Source organism: Nelusetta ayraudi, unplaced genomic scaffold (assembly GCF_046127955.1).
Source record: "Nelusetta ayraudi isolate G7.1 ecotype Tasmania unplaced genomic scaffold, CSIRO-AGI_Nayr_v1 ptg000084l, whole genome shotgun sequence".
NCBI classification, from domain to species: domain Eukaryota; kingdom Metazoa; phylum Chordata; class Actinopteri; order Tetraodontiformes; family Monacanthidae; genus Nelusetta; species Nelusetta ayraudi.
The window spans coordinates 208541-235949 of record NW_027466134.1 but is presented as its reverse complement, the minus strand read 5'-3'; the positions used below and the strand labels follow the sequence as shown (position 1 = coordinate 235949).

General features: G+C 44.9%; 1 protein-coding gene across 1 annotated transcript in view; it reads left to right on the top strand.

The window, feature by feature from the left end:
* Nucleotides 1–2007: 2007 nt before the first annotated feature.
* Nucleotides 2008–27409, top strand: part of cachd1 (cache domain containing 1) — a 65262-nt gene continuing 39860 nt past the window's right edge. The window contains exon 1 of the mRNA XM_076045307.1: nucleotides 2008–2704. Within this exon, the coding sequence (XP_075901422.1) occupies nucleotides 2456–2704 (249 nt within the window). The 5' untranslated portion in view covers nucleotides 2008–2455. The remainder of the gene's footprint in view (nucleotides 2705–27409) is intronic.

Below are 27409 nucleotides of genomic sequence, written 5' to 3'. Positions count from 1 at the left end.
TGTTTGTCTCTACAGGTCACCCTTGTGATGACGCCACCTACAGCTGGCCCAAGCTCCCGTGCTCAGCGACTCCGAATGCATGAAAGACGGATTGATTTGGCGGGGTAGCCCTTTAGGAAGCGATGCATCACTCGTTTCTTATGTCCTTCGGTCTCTGTCAACTCTGCTGTGGAAGAAAACAACGCATGTTCCTGCCTCAGTGCTCTCTGTAGAATGGAACAACCGGGGACATCAGAAATTTTTAATTTATAATTCTTGTCCCACCTGCCCTGCCCTGTCCTGTCCTGTACCTACTGGAACTGCAGCTTTAGGTTTTTATCAGCAAAAGCCAGCCACGGGACAGTAGCTTTTCAGTGCTTTGTGGGTTTCCAATTACTTTCACTTCTTGCATTTTCCAAATCAACGTCTGTTTTTCAGTCTATTAATGATACACAAAGTTAGAATTGGTAAAGTTTATTAATCTTCCAATTCAAAGTTTTTTTTTTACTCTTATTTATTTTTATTTTTGCGGCAATAACTTTTACCTTTGTGCTTCGAAGGCATGTGTTTTGTATATATCATCTTGCTTAAATACAGAATGTCTATAACCTACTTTTGGTTTTAATGAGAGGGCAGACAGCAAAATAACTATTTCAGAAAATATGATGCCATTTGTGAAGGTTTATCTTGCTTCTAGAAAACTTCGGCTCCACTGACCTCTTTTCTAACCTATTTTTATCAATTGTACCCATTTTTTGTTAGTTTGTGTTTGTGTGTGTGAGAGAAAGAGGGACATCAAAGAGCCATGCAACAGCTTTTTTTTTTTTTAAATACCTGAGTGCATCGATGGTTAACCAGAACATTTTTAGAAATGTTACAGGGGAGGATGGCAGGAAAGAGGACGTTTGTCATCAGCTCCAAACAGGATGACATTGCAAGCATGCACGGACGGAATAGAGAGAGAGAGAGCAGTGATTGGAGGTCAACTGTTGGATGGGCTGGATTACCTCACAAATGGCTTTAATTCACAAGACTCTTCACCAGATAATCTATCTGCTTGGATTTTTTTTAAAACTCAAGTTGCAGAAGCAAATCAAAACGTGACACACACACACACACACACACACACACACACACACACACATACACACACACACACACTTTTGATCTCAGTCAAAGCAGCTAAAATCGAAGTTGCAACTAAAACAAGAGCTGGATTCTGGGTGGAGTGGAGCGTTTGCTGCTGCTTTTTCCATACGATGGTCGAATATAATAATCCCAGTGACAATTTTGTTCATTATTTATATAATTTACAAAGATTTCTATTTGAATCTTCGATTGCTCACGAACCTCAAACCAATAACTCAAAACTATTTAGCGCTAAGATTATAATATCAAAGTGAGGCAAAAGTTTTAAAACAACTTTTGTGCTCTGCAGTTAAAGGAAAATAAAACATTGAAAAACCTAAATAAGTAATAAAATGAAAATGAAAGCAGGTTTGTAAAAGTTACGGTAGGTTTTAAATATCCAAATATGTTTCTCAAATAGATAGTTGATGTTTAGTACATTATTTTTCTTGGCAATGCAAAGGATTTTTGGAATTGCGTAAATTAATTCCCCAAAACTAGTGTATGACAGATGGTGAATAAAGGTCCACCAATAAATGTTTTTTTATTATTATTATTATTAATTTATGATAAGAATTTTCTAAAAGATTAAGTCTATCTTTGAAGAGTAGGCCAAGTTGAGCAACCAACTATCTCTTGTAGCTAGCCCAGGATGTGGACCTGCTCTGGGTTGTGTAAGAGAGTTGAGATGGTGTAATATCAAAAAACAGGTATAGGTATTCACATTGTTTGGGAACCTCTGTTACAATTCGATGTTCACACGCAGGACCTTTAAAACAGTTTTAATTCCCCGTGCTGCTATTTCTCATTGCGAGAAGAGACTGAGCCACCAAAAGGGCGCTTTGGCCCAGCGGCACCTGAAGGCACCATTAAAAAGCCTGATCCATTGATCGGGAGATCCAGGCGCCGGTAGGACTGTTGTGTTTTCCCCGCCTCCCACTTTCACCCCCATTGTGGAGGACCTACGACTCGCACACACACACACACACACTTACTTCACCAGACTACCAGGAGTAGGAGCCGCGGGTACGGCACATCTTCAAAACTTCTACCAAAAATCCCACCTAAACCACTTTTCGGCGCATGGATCTACTTTCTTCTCTGGAGCTTTTTCAGGGAGTCGCGGCGTCGCTCGCTGCAGGAAATGGTGGTGCCTCGCACCGGGAAGAGTGGGCTCGCGTACTTTGCCTTGCAAAGTTGTAAAAGTAGTTTTCCTTAAAGTTTTTTTTTTTTTGTGTGTGTGTGTGTCCTCCCCTTGTGCTTTCCACCTCTCGTTCAGACGACACCAGACCCGCGGACACACATACACACACACACACACACACACACACACACACACACAGCCATCATGGCGAGGCGGACAGCGGGGAAACCGCCGTGTTGGACGCCGAGCGAACGCGGCGCTTTCCGGGATAAACTCCGCGGCTCTCGCGGAGGCTTGCTGGCTCTTTCCTGGGCTTTCGTACTCGCGTTCTCGGTTCTCTCCTGTGGATATTGTGATGCCGAGAGTGAGTTTTCCATCCTGGAGGAGGCTCAGGTCCTGGCCGAGCAAATGAAGAAGCTGTCCTCCCAGGAGCTGGGAGTCTTCACCATGCAGGTAAGAGTGTTTTGCTGCTGTCTTAAAAAAAATAAAGAAGGGACGGAAGGAAACCAGGGAGATTTCTGAGCGTGTTTATAACACCCAGACTACACACACACACACACACACATACACACACCGAAACAACGTGGCTAATCACCTAACTAGGTAAGTTTTTGTCGACGCGACGCGCTGAATGGTCGCAACAACCGGCACTTTGAAGTTGGGACGCGGTCTTGTGGGACACCAGCTCGCTGCTGGGGTTTGCTGTTTCACCTTTATGCACCCCCCACCCCAACTCCCTCCATGAGCATCCAGTCGCATGGTAGTCAATGCAAACAGTATTTTTCGAACTGCAATTCGTCAATTAGGCGAACAGAAGAACCCCGGACTCGCCGAATGATCTGCAGCGGTTGCAGATGCACTCTTCCTTTTTTCTTCTTCTTCATTTTAAACGCTAGCGTTTGTGCAGTGTGTCACCTGTCTGAGAATCTGGCCTCAGTCGGCTGAGCATCACCTCGGTGGATCAGGACCGAATCGATTGTGACCTTAGTTGGGCCGCAGCTCGCTGGCACCAGAGGCAGAACGAGGTCGTGAGCAATATGATTTGAATTGAAACGAATCAGGAGCAAAAATATTAAAAGTGCACGTCATGGAGGAAGCAGACACCCCGCTTGTGTGTGCTGCAGTTGGGATTGTCTGCTGCTCATCTGACGCTGATTTGTGTGTTTTGTCCTCGCCGGTTAGTCGCCTGTGCCGCTAATTAGTCGAAAGACATCTCGTTTAAAATACAGTCGTTTAAGAAAAAGGCTATTTTTTTTTTTTTAAGGAAAACGTGAACATGCACGAGAATTTGGTATATATATAAAAAAAATTCCTTTTTGGTCAGACAAAAGGAATTAAAAAATCACCTTGGAATTTATGGAAATAAAAAGTTAAAAATGATATAGACATTTTATTAAAATAAACAAATTTGTGCAACATGCAATTATAAGTGAATGAGGATTCAAAAGCACAACTCTTAACGAGAATGATTCTGGTGGCTGAGGAGCCAGGTTTTTTGCAGAGCCACCAAATGGCCGGAGGTTCAGGGTGCTGTGCCGGGTGGTGCAGAGGGAAGAGGGGGTGTCGGGGACTTCAGAGGCGTTTACACCCCCCAACCCCCCCACATAGGCAGGCCAGGCGGCAGGGGGGCCATGCCCCTGCCCCCTGACGCCGTTTCATCTCCTCTGCTTCCACAGCGAGCCGCCTTCATTGCAGCTCTGGGACCGAGCTCCGAGGGCTCCCTCTGATCCCCCTGGATCCGTCTCTGTCGCTGCTCATCCTTCCAGCAGCCTCAGCGCCTCCCCCGTCATTTTTTTTCTCAGAATATCTTCTATTATTTATTTTTAATCCCTGTGAATCATCTGTCCTGGTTTCTGTTCTCGCTGTGCGTGTGGGGAATTTGATCACCTAGGTTAGTTCTGCGGAACGTAATAAACGTGTTTCGTTTAACGTCTAATTTGCCCCTTTATCATTAGTGGATGATTCATGAATGTATGCACTTGGCATCGTGGGAAGGCAGTTGTAAAGCCATCGCGTGTCGCCGTACAAGCTGTGAAAATCTGGTTTTGGCCGCGGAGCTGCTGTCGGGAGTTTCATTGAAGCGGGATGTCTCGTGGAATTCTCACATCGGTTATTTTTTTTACCCTCTAACAAATGTCAGGGATGTACATCCCAATAAAAAAAGCTCCTTGTAGCTGAAGAGTTGGCGGTTTTTCTACTCTGTCATTTCTCCTCCCAAAAGCCAGCCTCCGTCCGAACAGGCCGCAGTGGACTTTTCTGATTTCGCTCTTTTCTTTTTTTCCCTCTTTCCCTCTTTCGCCCGGTGTGTTTTCCTTCCTCAGCATGAGCCCAGCATCTCTTTTCAGAACCGTAATTCTACCCTTGCTCCACCCCACCCCTCATTCTCCGGCAGATGTGTAATTTGAGGACCCCAACACCACCACCACCACCTTGTTCCGCCTCCGTTGTCACTGCATCTGAGTCACTGGGTCAACTTTGTTCAATCTGTTATTGAGTTCAGTCAAGTCTCGGCGGAGGAGGCGGTGCCTAAATAGCCGAGTCAACTTCTGCGACGGCGTGTTGGTGTAAAGATGTTGTGGGATGCGTTAACATTGATTTGAATGTAGCTACACTAGTGTGTTTCCATTATTTGTATACTAGCATATTTATTCTGACTAGAAAACCTTTAATTCAGCTGTCGGGCTGATGCTTAAAACCTAATTTTCTTGTATGCATATATATATTTTTTGAAACAGACATAAGACAATTTTACCTGGTTGTCTGAACACGGAGGATAAAACACCATCCTGTTAAAAAAATTTGCTGAAGAACTTTTAAATCCCTGCTTCAAAGCCCATTGGGTTGATAGCTATGAGTGAAAAACAAAATCGATTTAAAAAAAACTAAAAGTAGATATTTGTAAAAACTTGGTCTTTTTTTGGTAGACTTCTCTAATACACTGTACCATTAATGCTTTATATCATATTGTCATTGTAACACTACATCATGGTGGCTTTACCCTGGCATTTGATCGTCAGCGTGATATTAAATCCTCCTTTTTTCTTTGGTGTCGTAAAAAGAAATCTTGTGTGTGGTTGCCCTCTCCCACCTGGACCGCCGCCCACCCTTCCAGCCGCACCAACACACGCTGGTTGGGAAATACACCAGAGTGTATGGGATTTTTTTTTTTATTTAATTTTTTTTTAAGTACGTAGGCTGAGGCTAAAAACAGAGATCAGTGGCCGTGGTGCGAAAAGTCCAGCGCCCTCGTGTTTACACCCCTGTGGGCCGACTGTTTACAATGAAATTACACAGTTCGGCTGGAAGGGCCTTAATCCAAAGAGCGCCACGGTTTGATGACCGTGCAAGGCTCGTCCGCCGTCCAGCAGTTACTTTTTTTTTCCTCTTTAAGATCAGGGTTTGATAAGCAGCATCACCAGGTACAATTAAAGCGAAACATTTCTCCTCCCCTTTCCTCTTCGTGTCCACATTTCTTCATTTTTCCTCCCTCACCTTCCTCCTTTGTCTGCTTCTCGACCGCTTGCACCCTGTGCCTTCCCTTGCCCCCGCACTATTGAATCAGCCGTAGATCCGGCTGGAGTTGAGGAGGAAGAGGAGGAGGAGGAGGCTTGGCTGGGTGTACGGCAGGACATCAGAATTCCTGCTAGGTTCTCCGCAGTGCAGCTTCAAAGCCTCCTCGTCTGATGCTGCACTGGCTGCCTGGGCTGGTGTGCTCAAACAGTCAAAGTTACCACGAGCCTCCTGGGGGCGCCCCGCTACACGCAGGACTATCGCGGTTTATCGAGTTCTTGCTAATTGCTCAAAAAGACTTCTTAGTTATTTAAGCATTTCACACTCTTAATTTCAATGGCTGCAGATTTGCTTTTGCACACCATAACATGGCATTATTTCACAATTTGGAATCAATAATGTACGTCTATTCTGCTTTATTATCACGGCGTCTGGATATGGACTCTGCCGCTTTCCCGGTCCGACGGAGAGTTTGTGTGTGGAGGAGCTCCGCTCCCAGAGAGGCCATGCGTGACAGTTTGCCGTATTGTTCAAACTTAGCCAATGGGCAGAAGCGCCGTCGCGCCAGAAAAGCTCCGAGCGCATTCCTTATCTATCTCGGTGGGAATGCTGCCTGTCCCCCGGGGGCTGAGGGGTTGCATAAAGCCCCTGCACGTTACATGGCTGCGGCAGAGTGTCGCAAAAACACAGATGTCAACGGCAAACCTGCTCCTTGTGTTGTGCAAGGACCTCAGAGATCCGGGCCTGCCCCGCACAAAGACTTCAGACTGATTTTTGCATCAGCTCTGCTCAAGAGTCCGACACAGATCGCTAGAGGCGCCTTGAAAAGTTACACATTTACGCAGGCACGTTTGGATCATTTTGATAGTTTGTTTTCTGCAACTTCTTCCTCCACACCCGGCAAGCCCATAGACACCTGTGGCTCCATATTGGGCCAAACGTTTTCCAACAGTCACGCGTCTGTGACATATCAACCAACTGCCGAAAAGTTTTAATTACACTTAAGTGACCCTGAAGCCTGTTTGTACATTCACAAAAGTCCAAAATTGCGCAGAAAAGTTTGGCTTTGGAAAAAAGTGTGTGTGCACGGGTTTAGCATGACAATTTACTGGAGTTTATCCTTTTTTGTCCCTATACAGTGTGCAGGTTGCCTGAGCAACAGGTGCTCTGCATTAGCCAGACTTTAATTTTGCTGCAGAGGACGCAACCATAAATATTCAGGGATTTACGAGACGTTTGAGGCCACGTGGGACCGCCTCTGCTCTTTTTCCCTCTTAAATGTCACATTTTTCTCTTTCTATAGTTCTTGCCAGAAGCATTTTTTTTCATTCTTCTTGCTTTCACAGGCTTATTAAAAGCTTATTTCCCAGGCTGAAACTGACACACGAACGCTCGCGTGTTAATTAATAATTTACACTTTGTGCTTGCGAGTACTGTTTTGAGTTAAAATTAGGCTGAAAATGTGCAGAAGCAATCGGCTCTTGATTACTTTGAATTTTTTTTTAAACCAAACTTGTTTGATTTTAAATTTAAATTTTCAGTGAAAATAATAATGTTTGATTTTTCCTGATAAACGAGGGATGCCTGCCAGCACCCGCAGGGCTCTTTTAGTGCCATCTGCAGTGTTTTAAAATTCCAGGCCCTAATCTACTTCTGTTGACTTTTAACTTTATCGTCCAGGCACAATGCAGGGGAGAGCCGAGCAAAAAGCACGTTTTCAATAAATGTGGGGCTGCTTGTGTGTTTGGGCCTGAGTCCTAGCCTCACTGCGAGGCTCAGACGCCCCAGAGTACAACTGCGCCGCACCACTGTGTCTCCAGCCTTCGGTCTGATCGCGCTCAGGACAAAAAAAAAGTTCCGGGACTTGTTGGACAAAACTGGGATCTAACGTGTCTGGTGTCACTTCTGGATTTTAAGGGGAAAAGAAGCCAGGATCAAATGCCAAAGAACTCTTTCTCTTCTTGGCGTATGCTGACATCTGCACGCCATTTCCAAGCTGAAGAACAAAACAAACCAAAACATGCAATGGTCATTTCTTCAATTTGATCAATTTATTAAGACAAAATTGAAATGCTGGCAGGGATAGTGCGATAAATAAACGTCAGCGTCTGGATAACTTGTCATGTGACCTCACTGTTGCGCGCCCTCCAGGTCTCATGATGTCAAAATGTGAACAGCGTGATGAAGAGGGCTGTCAGAGAACAGCGTGTTCTGCAGTTAGCTGTTAGAGCTGTTGGACGTGTGCGTTCAGAAGTTTGGAGAAGGGTCAAACGAAGTTCACCTGTAGAGGTGCGTAGTGAAGTTCTGGTGCATTATGATTAGAGACGTTCCCGACTGCAGTCGTAGGATTTGTGCCGTTCCGTTCTGATTTGGAATCATGGTAAGTAGAGGTGCCTCAACCTGGAAGTAATGTTGTGTGTTGTATGTACGGTTAGGATTTCTGTTGTTTTAATCAACCCCAACTTTCCTTTGTTCATAAGGCACACTTGAAGAGACCGAGAAAGAAACCTCTTGTGTCTTTGTGTGTCTGTGTGTTGGGGTGTTTTCCTTTTACTGGAGCTTTTCGGCCTCTTCATTTCATCCAATCCTTTTTCATTTGTTTTTTGCTGCATTAATACAGTCCGGTGCGCTGTTTATGGCCTCATGCTGCGCTGTGGCAAGGATGCACCATAAAAACTATTATTCTCTCCCTTCATCACCAGCTGTTGTGGGTTAAATCTGTCTTTACCAGATCACTTATCTAGCCGTCTCTCTCTCTCTCTGTCTGTCTGTCTGTCTCTCTGTCTCTTTCTCTCTCTCTCTCTCTCTCCTGTCTTCTGCATCGCCCCAGCTGTAGAGAGGGGGCCTCCCAGTTTGGCCTTGACTGGAAGTGGTTTTGCAGTGATTTGCAGGCCTCCACAGCCTTCACCTCTGCTTTGTCTGCTTTTCTCCTTTCCCCCGACGTCTCTCATCGCCTGCATCACGTTTTAACCTGCCCCATTTTGCATTAAGGATCTAGGCTGGGACTTTTCTGTGATTGCTGTCAGACTAAAATGCTGTTTTAGATCAGCTGGTTGAAGCAATTTTTAGTTGTTTGTCCAGAGACCTTCTGTCGTCATCAGTTTTACCGAAGTGAACAGCAGGATGATAATGTCAGGAAGGCTCACACCGGTATGTTTTACATGTGTGGCAGCACATTCATTGGTAATTCGGTTTGTTTGCCACATGGACATAAACAACTGAAGGCAGAGGGAAAGACATGTGTTTTTAAATTTTGCAATGACTCTTTATTTAAAGGCCTCAGATTAAACTGTTTTGTCACTAACGGGATGTGATCGCATAGGTGTGACCCTCAGAACTGTGAGGAAAAATCAAAACGTAAGTAGAGAGAGGCCTGATAGACTTGAGACATCCAGAATGTGTTTGTTTGTACGACTGGGTTTTCAAATACTCTCCAATCATCTGTACGTCAGTGGGAGGTGATCGTCTTCAGATTGGGCAGTTTCTTCATAAAAGAAATTAAGATTAATGAATGAATTAATTGATTAATTAATGAAAAATTAAGACACTACATTGTTCACTGAGCATGATCTGCTTGGAAAATGTACTTTCATAGTTTTGATATAATTAATACAATCATAGTAAGTTTGCATTGTGTGATCTAAATTTCTAATTTTATTCTAGTACAGTTAAAACTGTTCATGATTAATAATTGGCCACTTCAGTCCCATAAAAGTCATATAATAATTCCACATTTCATTCCTGAAGATGCAAGCAAAGCCCTTATAATCCCACATCCCAGAAAATCAAATTTTTTGCTTTTTAATATCATCATTTATCATCAGTTACCAAGAAGTTTCACTTTTTTCGCAATTGCCATTTTACTGCATTGAACTGGGTCATGCGCGTTATTGAGGGCCTCCAGGCTTGAAGTGAAGACAGCCAGCCCCTTCTTCTGCTTATTAGACGGGATAACCAATTAGCTAGCCGAGTTTAATCAGCTCATTATCACGTCTTAAATTATTTTCTCTCCGGATTACCTCTTACTTTTTGTCTGCGGTTCACTCGCGGTCTTCTCCTTCGTCAGACAACCTCACACGATGTCACACACACACACACACACACACACACACACACGGACACAGCGCGATATCATAAACACTCGACTGGAAGGGGAGAGAAAAGGATCTTTATTGGTCATCCAGCCTTTGTTTCCTCGTTCCCCCTGGATTCCAGTCGGTGTTACTTAGCGAGCTCTGCTCGGGGCTGACCCAGCAGTGTGAGCCAAGGGACCCCGGGCCACCCCTTAGCTAGTCGGCCCCTTCACTCGCCACAATGGGCGAGTCTCAAAATGAACTCCCACTGAAAGGAAGAAAAAAAGAGGGGAAAGGAAGGGGCGGGAGCTGCTGGTGAAGGCAAGGGGGCAATGAGCAAAATACCCAGTTGGGAGGGCAAGGAGAGTAGGGAGAGCAGTTCCCTCCCACCATGAATTTGTAAGGGCACCCATCCCCCCCTCACGCTCGCGCAGGAGAGGCTTTGCATTCTCGATGAGGCCAGAGTTGGAGCTCCTGGTGTTGAGAAGCAGATCACACGCTTTTTTTCATGCCTCTCTTCTTTTTCTCTGCACTGCGTCTGTAAACTCGTTGTAAACCTAGCTTCTCAACAGTCTCAGAGAAGCGCAGTTTCCCAAATTTGACTCGAATTTGCAGTTTCATTTTGTGCCTGGTTACAGTGTAAGATGCGTTGGTGGTGTTTTTTGGGGGGTAGGCCTATGTGTACCTTATGATTAGCAGTATTCTTGGGAGTTTCTCCATAGACAGAGGGCTTTTAAAGGTGCAAAATGCTTGAAAAAAGGTGCACTTGGGTGCGTCTGGAAGAAGACTGGAGGAGGTTTGTGGTGGCAAGAAATGGCTCGTAAGCGCCGCAACACAAAGCGCAGGCGTTGTCATTTCGGTTTACACGTTTCTCCATCATGGCGGGGAATTGTATGACGCCTCTCAGGCTGCCAGGTCACAGGGGTTGTGGGGTTCAGTTTCTCTCCGCACACTCATTTGCACGTAATGACTTATGCCAGTTTTACGGTCCAAGGCGGTCATGAGTAACACATGCCTAAACCGCTCATTGATGTGAAGAATATGGGTATGGTTGGTTGCTGTGGGCATCAAAGCATAGATGCCCAGAGGCCAAAAGCAATGAGTGGAAATTAGAAGGGCACAGTTTGACATTTATTGAAATCCACATATTTGTTTTTTCCACCGGGAGACGAGAATATTGGTCGCATTAATGACTATTTTCACCCAAGCGGCGTCTCCGACCTTCTTGCGCAAACCGTCTGTTATGTGGCAAAGTTTCCATGAAAAATGGAACTCTTGGATAGGCAGGACCCTCAAAGGAGCTATTAATGTTTTTCAACTGAACAGTTGAGTATTGTATTCGCTATTAGGGTGTCTAAGCAAAAAAATGACAGGAAAACATAATAACACATAAACAAACCTAGCCGTACAGTCCACAACTCATGGTCATGAGGAATCATTGGTGCAACGATTGCATGTTTTGCTGTATCCGGCATTCTGATTGAGGAAGCACTGCCGCTTCAGGCCAAACAATTCCGACCAGCTGAACGTTTGTGCCGCAGTATCATGGACAATCAATGTCTTTCAACGTTGCATGCAGTTAAAGCCTCTCCATGACTTAACTCTATTTTAATTGAAACTCGCAAAGCTAACAGTCGGCGCGCAGTCCTGGGACCGTACAGCTTTGGTTGCCTCCCAGGCACCCTCTTGCGAGGAATTACCTGTCTGATATCTTGGTGGCGTCTCTTTCGTCTCCTTTTTCTTGCCTCCCCCAACACATCCTCTTTGGTCTCCTCGATATCTCTGCCGTGATGAACACACAGAGACTTGAGCGCTAGCAGACTTCTTACAGCTGCGCGGGAAGTGTTGATTTTGGTATTCTGACGAGACCAGGGTGGGTATGTCCTCAGGTTGTATCCTAAGGTGCAGTGATTCTCCCTCTATGCCATGCACTTGCTTCTAGATCTAGAGGTCACATGCACTGATAATTTGGATAAAAGGAAGCTAAACAAACTTAAAAAAAAAAAAGAAAAGAAATGTGCCCCATCTCCTTCCATCCAGGTTCCTTTGATTCTCGTACCTCAAAGGCTTTTGACTCGTCTAATAAAGCACCGTCTGCGCTGCAGTTCATAATTCTTTGTCTTCGATATCTTCTCATCTCCACTGCTCCCCTCGTCTCTGTCTTGCCATAATTGTGACTGTGGGTGGTTCCATTTGAAGCCGCACGCCTCGTTGTCTGCCCATCGACCCCTTTGAAGAAAAGTCACAGAGTGACCCGAGCTAATGAGCTGAACTTTTGACTTCTCCTGCTCCCGTCTCTGTAAGACGAGGCTGTTCGGAGGATGAAACGGGTCGTGGTGCTTTCGTTCTTGGGGAAGTGTCGTACCATTTGCTAATTAGGAGGCAGGGCTTGGAGTGCCAGTCACTTCCAGACGCATGTAAACACACATTCATGCTCCGTCCTTTTCCCAGCGCACACACACACAAACAAATGCACACCGCCATACCTCACATAAATCTGCGTGTGCGGCGCGGTTGCAGCTGTGTTTAGCTATCGGTGACTTCTAAGTCTTTCGTCTGCTTGTCAAGTGAGACACTTATTTGATCTGGACTGACTCAAGTAATAGTAGACGAGCATTACAAAAGACCCTGGTGTTTTCTAGTCTGAATGGCGACGTTCCTTTAAAGGCACGCCAACGTGAACCCGGGTCGCAAAAGAATGTTGTTCTCATTGTTCCTGGCGGTGATCAGAAATGCGATCTGATCCAGTCAAAATACTCTCAATCCCAAGGTTCGAAGATTTCCCCTCGCCATCAGGTCTGTGAGTGTAGCGGCTCATGCTAAAGCTAAAGGGAGTTTATTTAGGGAGAAGTTGAACCCAAAGCTTTTTAGAGAAGTGAAATGAGTGGCAGACCTGCAGGAAAAGCAATTTAATAATACGGCTTGCGTGTCTTATTTTAAGGATTTTTCTGGAAGACTTTTTATGGTATGTTGTCCCTTGTGGTGACTCCCACTCTTAAACTCCTGTATTGTTCAAATCAAATATCTGGAAGGTCGATAAGGTTGTTCTGATTGCATGCCATCAAGTCCGATGGGGTGTTTTGTGTTTCTGGCAGCAGCAGCAGTATAGTCTCCTCTTCAGCTAACCCCAGTCCCCTTGTGCCATTGTTCAATCTACAGTATCTTTGTGTAAGGCACTCTATCCATCTGGACTGGAATCAGTAGCGGTCAGGCTCGGTTAAAGGTCTAGAGCCAGTGGAATAGTGACAAGATCAGTTTCAGAAAACAAGCTCTTGTTTGCGGGGATGTTTTTTTCCCCCTCGCAGAAGAGCTGGCGACATTTTCGCCACAAAACCTCATCGTACCTTTTGAACCAAGTCTCATCCGCCCTGAGCCTCTTAGCTGCCGTCGGCCAGCTCCTTTCTTGCAGGAAGGCTGCCTTGTTGACATATCTGGTAGGCTGGTACAGCGCCAGCTTTTCTCATTCTGTCCAGCCACGGCGTTGGCACCGTCCGACAGCTGGGCTTGCACTCGCATCTCCTGGCAGCCGTACCGGAGACAAATCCCATCGACACATTCTTAATCTCGCCCAGCTCCCTCAGTAAGATTTGAACTTGTGCCCAAATGGGTATGCAATGGAAATCCCACTGTTTTTAAAATCACTTTACCGCCCTCTGCTTTTTCACATTTGACATTAGAAAACCACAGATGATGCATCGTCCAAAAGACTGGCTTGGTTGTTGGTTTCCTATTAAAATTACAGTCCTATTTTATATTTTCTGAGAAATGTCAAGTTGTTCTCGTTCAGCTTTTTACCTGTTCACTACGTCCCTGAAATTAAGGCGAAGGTGGGGAAATATTTCAAAGCAAGGAAAGTGTCTAATTCACACACATTTTTTGTCTGTTTTTTGTGGCTCATTTATCCTTTTAAGAAAGTGTAATTGCGTGTGCATTAATAAAAAAAAAAAAATGCAGATGGAGTTTAATCCAAGCCCAGCTTTTCCGTGTGTGCCCGCACACACATTGTTGCGAACGGTTTCCTTCCTCCATCGCCGCTCTAAATGGCCACACTGTTTCCTGGTGCAAAAGGCAAGATAACCAAAGGAGATAATTTTAGCAAGAGAATACATTAATATTTAATGTCCAGCTCGTTGGGAAGCTTGTCATCAATGACTAGATGATGTGCTTATGCTTCTGATTTTTGCAGAGTAAAGCAGCAGGAGCTTCCAGGCAGCTAATGCTAATATTTTACCATTTGAAGAAAAAAAAAAAAAATCAGATACATGAAAAAAACCAAAACATTATGTCTGAAAATTGCAGGTTTTTAATGAGTTTACAAACCACAAGCATTACTGACTAGGCGTGTATATGTGTGTTTTAAGGATCTGTCGTCTGTCCCCAACCCCTGCTCTAAATCTCTGCATACTCACAACAGCTAGAGCTCCTCACATTTCCATACCAGAAACTTGTCAGCGTCCTCGGGGACCACGGACCCTCACCCTCCTCCCCCATCCTACCCCCACCCCCCGAGTCTCACCCCTTTGAAAGAACTCGCACTCGAGCTGCTGCACACGGCAGTGATCGACTCATGAATCTGAATAGGGGAGGTTTCCAAAGTTTAGACGGCGCAGGAGAGAAACCTGATGCATATTCAGCTGACAGCCCCCCTGTAGGCCCGCCTGCTGTCTACCAGCTCGGCTTGACACGCTCGTGAAACACAGGCTGTGTGTCCCCGTGGTTTACTTAAGTATTAATGAGCGTAAACTGTCTCTTTTTTTTTTACCCCAAATATATTTTGCATATGAATGCCATTGCAAGAATTTGAATTCTGTTACAAACACTTTAATTAGTTGTAATTAAGCCATTTTTTTTGTCCTTTTTTCTTTTTTGTGCAAGCTGAAAAGTTCTTTCAGACACATTTTGGTTACTCTTTACACAATAAATCATCAATATCAGTAATTTACTGTCTTGTCAATGGAGCAAAGTCCCCAGCACAACCTACCCATAAATTGTTTTCGGGAGACTATTTTGTTTGTCCTGTATTCTCTGCTTGCTGAATTGAAATCCGCCCCCCCCCCTTGACATGTTAAACTTAACATGTCAAGTAAAAAAAAAATCGCGCCTCCACGGCTCATCGTATCACCTCCCTGGCTTGCTCTTTTCACGCACGACGTCAGAGTTCCGCCGCTAACTTTAATTCAGCCTGACGAGGCGTGACAGAGGCGCAACAGACCCTCCCAGCCCAGGCCGAGCGAAAGAACCTCGTGCTTAACCGTGAGGAACAGCCAGCCTCGGGCGAAGTGGTGCGGTTTTAAGTGGGATGGCTCGACTGACCCCTCTGCCTCGGTATGAATATATGCGTTTAAGACGTCACATTCATTCTGTTCAGTCAGAAGTGAGCGTAATTAGCCCTCTGTTTACAGCCTTCTGTCCTTTTTTTTTCAAGTTGACCATGTTCAAGTTGGGCCACGAGACACTGACCGGTTTTGGACAGCACGTGGCTGGGGCTGTTGTCAGTAAACCTGCCTGTCCATGGTGACGCCACAAAGGGTGCATTCATTGCCTTTGCTCACAAATAGGGCAAGTTTTTGTAGTGTGCAGTAATGTCATCAAAAACATTGCAGGAAATCCGCTATGATGGCTTTGCAGCCACTGTGTTAATGTGCATAACATTGTACTTAGGGCTGTCTGACAAAATTAATCGCCTGCTTCTTGTTAAAACTGCGACACTGGTGATGAATGAAAACAAACGCTAGTCTTTGCCATCTGTCTCCACTCAGTCGCTTCAGGGCGCACTACCCTTTTCCACCAGTAGAGGAGAACCAGTCTTTCTCCCTGACTGCAGCACCCAGATGTGTTTTCTCACACGGCCCATCCTCCGTCCCTCCCTCCCTCCCTCCCATTAATTTATTTTACTGTGTTTCACTTTCTCATGTAGCTTCCATCCAGTGAGAGCTGAGATGAGATGAGTCTATATATATTTAAAAGGCTGCTTCGCATAGTGCTGTGGCAGCCCACAAGAGGAGCCCCGTGGTAAAAATGATGGGCTTCCCTTACCAGAGCCTTTCCAAACCCAGCTCATAAACATGAATGGTGTGCTGACTGCAGTGAAGGTGTTCTGCTTTATTATTTCCTGACTTCCACAAAACCAAAATCATGTATCTATGTTGCGTCCAAAACCAAAACACCTTGATTATTCACTTACATTATGTATTCCCTTCCCTTTTGGGGTCTTTTTAAAAAGAATTTGTTACGTCCCTGAAACGCCCATATGGTCATTTTTGGGTAGTAGCGAGTTGCATATGCAGATGTAATGCAGTTTCGTAATTCAATTACAAAATAAAGAGAATTGTACATCCCAGAAAAAATGTGTAATTAAATTACAGTTACTACTTCTACTACTACTACTACTGGAATTATTCATGATTACAATTTTAATTTTCATTTGACCAATTTTTGCAAAAAGACTGGGATTTGTGTTAAATCATTTTATTATTGTTGCTTTGCATGGCTTTCTTGTGCACTGGTTTGGCACAAGCGCCGTCCTTTTCTGTCCCCCCCCCCACAGATGAAAGTTTGATATTTCTATAAGCCTTCTGATTGGTTCTCCTGTCAAGTACGGAATCGCAGTTACACTGCTAGTACATTTTTGATACGGTAACTTGTAATTGTAACTAATTCCATTTCCAAAGTAATCTTCCCAACACTTATATTCTCGCAGTTATATGGACCTATGCCTACAGGGGCAATATAAGCCTTTTAATTGTTTTGGAACGTATTTGTTGTTGCTATAAGGAAGGGGTCAAATATGAGACTTTCCTTATTTTCCTTGTCTGGTGTCTTTGTGCGCGTGTGTATACAGACAGCTACAGTTTCAGACCGCTGACTGTGTACACAATTCCAAAAATGAAAAGGGGGCTAGAATAACAATAGCTGATTTTTTGCTCCCCCACTATTTCAAGATGCCGAACACATTTTTCATTTTTTTTTTCCCCCGCTCAGTTTTGATGCAGCCCTGTGGCTGTACATTAAAGTGCGGCCATTCGTGTAACTCATCCAGGCATGGGCCTCATGTTTTCCTTCCTCGACCCCCCCCCCCCCCTCCCAACCCCCTTCCGGCGCGCTCGCTAGCCAACACAAACCCTGCGTCTGCTGGCTAACCGTCTCATGTCACGGCGGCTAATGCTGTGGCGCGCTGTGTAGTCTCAAGCTGTGTGGTGTTATTTTCCAATCAGGAACGGTCACACACATGCTTGAGTATCTCGTTGCAGTGATCTTCCAAAATGTCACGGTTGCAAAAAACAAAAACAAAAAAAAACACAGAAAAGTCGCTTTGTCTCGGGCCCTTGACTCAGCATTGTGAACCCAAACTCAAACGCTAACCCTAACTTTAATCTTAACCTTAGCGTCAGCCTCCACTGGTTCTACTGAGACAATCATGACGTCAGGTTGGATGTCACTTCAAAGTGATACAGGCAGCTGTTGCTGGTTCGTTTAGATTGATTGGCTGTAATCCCAGCAGGTCCGTGCTCATTTTACTTGGGCTCACATGCACATTATAAATATATATATATATGTAGTGACGGGGTTGCCTTTCTCTTAATCAAGGCGTGTAAGTGCGCTAAGAATACACAGAGGGGAACAAAGCCCCCCGTCCTTAGGAAGATATTGTCACAGGGGCCAGACATGATCTCACATCATGTTCAGAAACCCGAGAAGGCGACCACCCCTGGAACGCTTCTCTACCCTCTGTTTGCCCTTTTTCTTCTTTCACTTCGCCCCATCGTTTCAATGCCCTGCTTCTTTACGTGCCACAGTCGAGATACATGGTCACCATTGTGTACATCTTTACTTATTTTTCTTTTTAGCTTTTTATTTCTTTATTTCCAGGATCTCGTATTTGCAGTTATGCCTTGGTCGATGAGATATTTTGAGCTCCTCATGGCTACGACTGTTGGGATGGTTCAAGACGGCTCATTGTCGGACAGAGTGAGGTATTCTTGTGCCGTGCAAGATGTTAAACATGAACCATGTGGCAGCTTCGTTTTTCCACCGCTGAGTGCTCCGTAACGTTTAGTTGGTTTGTAAGTTTGTTGCCGCACAAGCTAGGGTTTCATCCCTTCCAACACGCTGCAAGTGGATGTTTGCCCAAAAAAGGGTTGTAAAATAACGCCCTGCTGTGTTTTTCCTCTTCTTTTTTTTTAATGCTCGCATAGAGGTTGGTTTTATTCTAAAGCTTTCGGTGCAAATGATGGAGCTCCCATGCATTTCATACGCCCTGAAAAGATTGCAGTTCCTCGGGTTGTCTGCAGGGGGCTTCCCTGTTGCTGTGGCTAAGGCTGTTTTAGCCCCCCTTGAAAAATATGTATTTGCCCAGCTGGATGTGCACTGCAATAGACTGTTGCGCTCATAACAAGCAAAGAAACTAGAGCTGATGCATGAATGATTGATCCAATTTGGAGACTGGGCTGCTGATCTTCACGGCGGGCTGCAACCAAACAGCCTTTGCCACTGTGAACTCGAAAAGCATCAAATTGGATTGAGCTACAAGTGGATGGGTCGTTTTCGCTGCCTGAATGTGGGGTGAGTCTACGTCATCTGTGAGACTGCAACAGCCTGCTGCCGCTTGTTTATTTTGCCGCAATTTGTTTCTGCAGTTGCCACGATGCCCCTAACGTAAAAGGTCTTGTCTTAAACATTTCATCTATTTATTTATTTTTCAATCCGATAACATTTGTGTCATTGTATCCATAGCGCGGACCCTTGTAAACATGTATTGAGGCTCAAAAAAACTGCAGGTAGCAGCCCACAGATGAGTCCACAGCGGAGGAATGTGAAGATAATCCAGGGCACTTTGTGGAGACAGTCCAGTTCGCCGTGTCTCAACATCCTTTCTCTTGGCTGCTAGCGCGGCACCTCTGGTTCGTGTCTCCGTCTCGCCCTTCTCTGCCTTTTCTCAGTTTGTCAGCCTCGAGAGAATTTTCACCTCTCCCTACACGCTCCCTCTGATCTCCCTGACATCTGTGAGGGGTCAGTGTGAAGTTCTGGCCTTTGCAGGGCGCACCACTAGGGTGTGACTGGAACTTGCGGTGCCACAGGCGGCTGGCTTGCAGGCAGGCAGGCAGGCAGGCAGGCAGGCAGAGACGGAGCCCTCTGGAGGACCTGAAGCCCAGGCCTGGGGTTAAAGGTTTGGGCGACTCATGCTTAGTTTCCGTTGCATTGCTGCCCATTTGCTTTAGCTGTGTAATTTGTCCTGCTACTCGAAGTTTAAGAAAATAGTCCAAAGGTCTTTCTTTTATCAGAAACTGAAACCAATCCTTTCACTGTGTTGCCAACCACTTGCCCTCAACTGGTCCTGAGTTTATATGGAGGGAAGCGTTTCTCAATTTTGAAGATTGGTTTCTAAACCAAATGCACGACTTCAACAAAACTGTAGCACTTCTCCTCCACACACAGTGGCGGACCCCCACTGCCAAGCCCAAACATCAACTCTTTTATTTTCAAACACAAAGTATGCATGCATAGTGTTCATATAATGGCTCCAGAACAATCACTCCTCTGCTCTATGTCACAATTATATAATCGAGAAACATCCGAAGCCCCAGTAAAAAAAAAAACCCAGGCTTTTCTCATTATCTAGCATGCATGTTTTATATGCGAGCAGTGTGTGAGGTTTTGTTTTCCCCTCTTCCTCACTCCCAGATTTTATCAGCCCAGGAGAGGCGCTCAGGTATGCTGCTTTGATCCATCTTTGGAAAGTTTTCACATTGGCTCCACTTTAACAGTGAGCTGCTATTCCCATGATGCACCACTGACTTTGTGCATATAGAGCTGCGTGCTGATATATTGTACTGCGTGGATATGTGTGAACGGGAATTGTTCACAGCGCTTGGGCCTGTTATATACAAGGTCTGGCTGCTTTGTATAAGCAACAGAATGGCTTCCCTGTTGTCTGAAGCACTGGCTTTATCAAAGTGCCATAGGTGCTAGCGTGAATCTCATAAAAACAAGGACTGCAACCATCAAGTGCTGCCTTGTTCATACCTTTTTGGCATTCTTAATTAGTAATGGGTGATTAGTGCACGGTAACCACGGCCTGCGGCAGCGTTTTAATGACTCGACTGCTTTTACATCAAAGGGCCTTGTGTGAGGGGGGAGAAGTGCTCCCCCCACCCCATGCCACATGCACAACATGTTCTCAGGAGAACACACACCCTAATGTTCATGCTAAGGCACCACCTCACCATAATGCTATGTCGCTATTGGGTAGATTGTCCGAACTGGCTGCAAACACGTCAGTCCATCTCAGTGAATGTTTTGCCGGAATGGACGACACGTCTTTCCCACAACATCAACATTATTTGCCGACCAGCTGAATGTTGGGTTCTTTATTTGTACCCCGGCAGTAAATTAGATGTGCAGACAGGAAACTCTGCATTACATACACAATACAACACCATAGGATGGTCATACATTCAAAAGAAAAACAATACATACAAAAAAAAGTGCTTTAGCATTCAGCAATGTTTCTCTCTAAGCGTTGATCACGCAGGAATCTTCACCTCGTGGTTTTCCTACATGTGAACTCAAAGGCAATGTACTGCTGAGCACCGATGATCTGGACAGATGACAGATTATGGTATCTTTTATGTTGTGTTAAGTGGGACAATGCTTGTGGTAATAAACGTAATTGGAGTTACGAGGGTAAACCATCTCAGACCTACAGGGTTGAATCTTCAGAATTTACTGAAAGGTCTGCAGGCTGCTCGCCAGCGGTCTGAGTGCCTCGATGGATCATTTGTGTGTTTTAAGTTACGCCTTCGGTCCCCTTTCAGCATTTCTCAGGTTTTATTGCCGCCCCCCCCTTTTTTTTTTATTACCAACGATGAAGTAAAGGCTAAAATAACAGTATGCTTTCCGTTGTTACGTCTTCACTCACTGCCAAAAGCATGAAATAAACAGGATTTCTGGCCTTGGAGCAAAGCAGCTGCACTATTCATCTCCTCTTGTCCGACCGGCCCGTGTGTTCCACAGTTCCCTCATCTCACCCTCTATGCCCTCTCCGCTTCCCTACTTTTCTTGCACATGTGGAAAGCATTAGATCCCGTCTAGTGAGAGGGAGAGAAAACAACCCGTGCCAACAGCGAAAGAGAGCCTCACGGCTGGGAGGGGGAAGTCGACGGGTAGACCTTTGGATTCGCCTAGTGGTGACTCTCCGAGGTTGTGAAGCGGTGCGTCTTGGGCGATCCCAACCCCTTGGGACAGCTCTCAGTCAGCTGCAACGCAACACCTGCACTTGCAACGAGTCTTCGTGTCTTCCTTGAGCGCAAGTGTCAATGCTCCTCCGCTGTTGTTTACCAATTCTTCCAAGTCTTCCTCCCCTGTCTACACCGATGGCCGAAGGACAATGGAACCAAACAAGACAATTCCCCCAGCTGTACCCCACAATCTGATTGCTGCCCGAACACTTGGTCATTAAAGTGTGTTGGTTCCATTCACGTCTGTACTTCAGGCTCTCCACCCGTGACTGGATCGTTGGGCCTCTTTTATTCGTAGCTCTGAATCTGTTTGGACAAAAGGGGGTTTTGTTATTTCACTACCGCAGCTCCTGCGGCTCACAAGCTTCACCCTGCCTCCACTCACCCGTTTTGGCACGAGAATGGATGAGACCAGAGTTAGGCTACCCAAGCTACACAAGTCCACACCCTGTCAGAAATGACACTCCGCATTTGTGGTGTGTGTTCTTTCCATGAGTGTTTATATGAGTACGACATGAAACAGTACTGATTGTAAATGCTGTAGAGTGCATGCCCGGCGACTTGTTCTTAATATTATTATCATTATGATTAATCATTATTTTGGTTTCATGAAAGTTAAAAAAGAAAACTCCATACACCCGTTTTATATCTGCCCAGTCCTTTCAGCAGTAGTAAGTGAATTCAATTGGTACTAGTTTTGTAGTAAAAAGCAAAGATTCTCTGCCAACCTCAAACCTAACCGCGTGAAGTTAGAAGCTTGTGCTTTTTAGTGCAACGACCTTGAGCTGCTTCACCCATTTTTAAATCCCATTGCTATGACTACCAAGTTGTTTTTCTGTTGTGCTGTAAAAGCACTCATTTCTACATGCTTCAGCATGTTTCCCTTTTATTTATTTTTTTTAAGTGCACACTAACTTCAATGGCAATATAAATACACAAAGGGAAGACCGATCTTTAGAGGAGTAAATCATAGTTGGTATGTGAAAACCTTGACTAACAAGTATGCCCGCACTTCCCAGACAAACAATGTTTGGGGCTGAGCTTTTGGAAGCATCGCCTCAGGTTGTCTTGTTAGTTTGATTCATGCTAATTTAATTGATCTCATACTCCTCTCTAAATGCTCCGCTAAGCAGCTAGCAGATGTCCGGTTATTTAATGGACAAAAACTTCTTTGACTCCATTCCACATTTCGAAATAGTCTGTTTTCCCTGTGGCCAGTTTAGTCACAGTTGGAGATCCACTTGCAATACAATACAATATTGTCCTCTTGGGGAAATTTGTCTCAGATTTGAGTGCTGTCACATTTAACCCCTCAGTCGGTGACGGTCACTGAATAGAAACAGGTGCAAATATTAGAATTAAAACCCAAAATATAATGAATGAAATGATTCTATGTATTGTATTGGAATGCACACAATATGTACGTTTGATTAGAACACTTATAAAGTCTACAAAATACATTTAAAATGTTTACAATTGTTATGCTGTCAAAACTCCTTTTCTGCAAAGCGGCACACAACTTTTCTGCAATGAAATCATTCATCAAGCAGGCCTTGAAACCCAGATTTTTTTCATTCACAATAAAATATTAAAAAGGTGTTCCGTGCGTTCCATCTCTCTCTGTCTTTGATTCACTGTGTCAACCGAGTGACACAGTGAAAACTCCAGCCGGTTTATTTTCGACACCTCACTGCTGAAAATATGGATTATTATTCGGTGGCAGGAAATTGCTCATTGCTTCAGTTTTCTGGTGGAGAGTGTCAGAATTGTCAATGTGCTTTTTGTGTTTGTTGTCTATAAATAACTTAAATACAGACATTTTTGGCTATTAATGAACCAACTAAATGGTGATGCTCCCATGAATCCTGTAGGGGCAGTAGCTAAGCAGCCCCAGCCAGTTTCACTCAGCCTTCTTTTATGAGATTAATTTGCACAGCTCACTTTACGCTGTGCGTCGAAGCGTAGAAGGGGGAGAAAAAATGTCTTGTTTTGAAACCTACTGACGACAACTGGCCATCTCGATTGTATTTCTCACTGGGCTCTGCTTGAATCGCGAGGCTTTAATTGATCGGGCAAAGTTTTGGAAGCATTTGCGAGGTTCCCTGGGTTAGTTCACCAGGTTCACCCCCCACCCCCCACCCCCCGCAGTCAAAAGAATGCAAATGTTCCTTCCCCCCGCGGTTCTGCTCTCTGTGTTATGGAGCTATAAACTGCTGCTGCAATTATTTCAGAATTGTTTTGTTCTGTTGCGAGAAATCCAGAAACTTGCGCCCCGTCTGGCTGTTTCCTGACTCTGCTTTGTTGTGTTCAGGCAGGAAGGGAAAAAATGACACTTAGGTGGAAGGTTGGGTATTGAGACATGGCAAAGAGTCCAAGAAAAAAATAATTAATAAAACAGACACACACACACACACAGACGCACACGCGCACACAGACACTCACACACATACATACGCACACGTCATAGGCGAAGCTTGGATTTCACATCCCCCGGTCCAACCCTTTGTAGTGCAATGAGCGGAGAGTTGGCTCAGGGCGGGGAAGCAGGGAGGGATAAAGGGAAAGCCGAGGGGGGATCGAGCGCTAAAGGAAGGACGGAGCCACAGCCGTATACCGGCAGCGAGGAGGAAGCGGCGGTTAGCGTCCCCTGGGCTTTTTGGTCTTTTTATCTGTCAGCTGTAAGGAACCCAGTCTTTGAGGCTCTGCAGCTCCAAACAGTGCAAGAGGCACTGGCATACATACATACATATATATATATATATATATATATATATATACATATATGTATATATATATGTATATATATATGTATGTATATATATATGTATATATATATGTATATATATATATGTATATATATATGTATATATATATATGTATATATATATGTATATATATATATGTATATATATATATATATATATATATATATATATATATATATATATTTCTATATTTCTATATTTCCTACAATGAGACACATGTAGCGAAGGCAGCTAATGAGGTAAAACCAGCATAAAAATGTACCCCTTTAGCCTGTGTGTCACTACCACTGACTTTAACAGTGTGTACCAGAACACACACATGTCAGCAGGACTACGCGAACTGTCTTACCACTAGGTGTGTTTACATGGGTACATAAGTATAATTGGATTCAGCGAGGACCAGATTCAAATCACGTCGTGTAAACACTCAGTGGAATCTAAATTTCAATCTGATCGCATGTGGGAGTCTAACCGGTTTGTCTGCCACTTAACGTTAAAGAATGGTGGCAATGCTCGCCCACGCATGTGTGATTGGTGCTTTTGGGCATACCCATCTGTGTAGGTCTAGATCAGTGTTGCCTGCAGCTCCTCCTGAGCCTTTGAACATTGAGGAATTGCTCATTGGTGTATTCCCAAACTGTCCCCGACCACTGCCGTTGGCCTTCACTTCCTGTCATCCTCCTTTCTGCTTCTCTGTTTCCTCTCTTCCTCAAGTCTTCCTTCACCCTCCTCATTTTAAGCTCCAGCTTTGCTCGTCTGCTCATCTGTCTGTTCTAATGCTGTGGGTGCTCACATGCACATCATCTGTGGAGCCTCAGACAACAAAGGCGTTCGCTCCAAAGGGCTAGTTCATGGCATTCCAGGAAAGAACGACCGTGGAACAGACAGACAGGCCAAATTAAATAGATGGCGCACACATGGAGGGCCGCTGTGGTTGGACCATGCAAATTAGTAGCTATTACAATGTGCAAAGAAAGAGCGCCGGAAAGGGAATGGCAAAATTATAAGGCCGAGTGTGGTCGGATGCAGGACGTCAGCATCCAAAGCCATAAAATCGCCATGATTGCAAATGTTTTCATGTAATGTGTAAATTAGCTGTAATCCTCTTGGGAAGAAAGAGGGTTGAAGTGCTGTGTGGATACATTTGGGAAAGCCTCGGAATGAAACTGCACTCTACTTGTTTGTAGCTGTGAACTGCCCATGTGTTTGTTGCAATACCAGACTTCTTTGTGAGTTGATGCTCTGGTGAACTCTGAAGTAGAGGATAAAAACAGGAAGAGGAAACTGCTCTGTGGTCAGTTCAAATGCAGTTCTGGCGTGTTTTACTGTTGAAGATGCTGCTTAAAGGTCCAATGTGTAAAATTTGGCCTGATTTTTTAAAATTTATTATTGTTAAATGCTTTATATACTCTTTATTTACACTATAAGAGTGCATACTCCCAGTTCAATAAAAGTATTTAGGTTTTCCTACCTATAGAACTTCTAATATATCTGATATATTCTTATACATCTATCAAATTTATGTTGACAGATGGTCAAGTTTAATTTAATGTTCCAAGGCAATTTCAGCACCAGCAACATTTACTAACAAGGCCAGAGCATTCATGCGACCCGCTACGCTTTATTTCAAAAGATTCTAGAAGATTTGCTGGCAGATGTGGACTAGAAAATGGCCTTGAAGACTTGGGGAGTGTAGTTTGAGGTACATTCTTTTACTATTGTCAGTGCGACGGCTATCGCTGCCTACGAGAAAGTGGTGGTGCCGGGAATCTGGTTGGACATGTCTGACGTGTCAGAAAATCACCTGAGCGTTCAGGAAAAACAACGGACCGCGGCGCCTGACGAAATGGAATCTGGACTCGACACTGTAACGAGTTCAGCCGTCGAGTCAAAACCAGCTCCGACCGTTCGCCGTGTGCCCAGCTAGCTTTATCGTCGGCCTCAGTTGGAACAAGTTCATCAGTCACTGAGATTGATTGCGGCTGTGTTTGCGTGCTACATGCCCACTGCTACCAAACTCTTTAGCTCCAGTTTGAGTAATGAGGCGCTTCTACCGTGGTGCTCTTTATGATGGATTATGTTGAGGGAACTGTGGTGGTTTCTGGCTGCTTTTTTTTGCGGTTTAGCAAATGCGAAAGGTTAATGGAACAACTGTACATATCAGAGTTGCTATAAGTTATGGCCACCGAGGGAGGGAGAGAGAGAGAGAGAAAAAAAAAGAGGACTACGCCGACTTGTCATCAGTTTCCACTTAAGCGTTAGTTTACCTAAACTTGTGTTATCTCTCCTGTTTATTTGTCCTGCAATGCCCAGCGCGGCGAGACGTCCTGTGAAGTGCGAGGCGCGCACACCTGCCTGTGTGTGGCTCTGAGCTGGTGCGCGAGTGTGTCTATGAGCGTTTGCAGTGTTTGATTATAGGTCACGAGAGGCCACGGGCCCGCGGTGGCCTAGGCGGCCTCGGGCCTCTCAGGTTTCAGAGGCGAGCATTCCTCGCTGGCTGCTACATAGCTGTGAAAACCGCAGAGCAGCTCCAACAACAAACACTCCAGGCACCGGGGGGAGAGACGGCTAACCTGTGCCTAATCAACAACAGCAGTTTTCTCTCCCTGCAGGATTTGTTTCCAGTTGTTTTTCTTTTTCTCTGTATTTTTTTTTTTTTTTGTCAGAATCGCCGGCTTAAAGGAAACAAAGCCCGTCTCCTTCCCGGTGCTTCCACCCCTCCCTCTCCCCCTTCCCTCCCCCTCCTCGTCCTATTTTCCTTTCGGTTTGTTGGTGCACCATCTCAAAAGCACACACGCGTCCCGTGAAGTAGTAGCGGCCCTGTTGGTGTGCGTCCGTTTGTGTTTATTTTACAGTTGTGTGTCATGGACTTGTTCCTTCTTTCCACTTAGTGGGGTGTGGAACAGTCGACAGTCTCGGCTTTGATTTTCGTACTGCAAATAACTTGCTAGTAAAATATGCGTGTGTGTGTGTGTGTGTGTGTGTGTGTGTGTGTGTGTGTGTGTGTGTGTGTGTGTGTGTGTGTGTGTGTGTGTGTGTGTGTGTGTGTGTGTGTGTGTGTGTGTGTGTGTGCGCGCGCACGCACGCACGCACGCGCGAGAGAGAGAAAGGGTCTACAGAGATTGTTTACTTTTTTTCTTGTCCATCATAATTTTGTAGGAAATAACAGTTTTGATAACTTGCCTGCTATCCAGAACAAGCTTAAAGAGCCACATGCACAATTCCGCTCTACTACGCTGGCAGCACGGCGCACTTAAGTATCGAAGCCACTGTGCCAAATATGAAAAATGCTTATGTCCAGAGTTAGAAATCATTACCGAAGTGAGAACAGACCGTGGGATTCTCCAGTCCTGCGAGCGCTCGTGTCCCAGGGAGAAATTCCTGCTGCATTCACTGACCCCGGCGACCTGCAGCGGCCACAGACGCTCCAAGGCCTCCTGTCTGTGGCCGCTCAACGTGCTGTCAACACCCAGGACAGTGAGTCACTCTGTGGGATTTCCAGGTTACAAATGATGGCCATGTGTTCCGGAGATAATCTCTCCCATTGACAGATTTAGTAACCTGTGATGAACA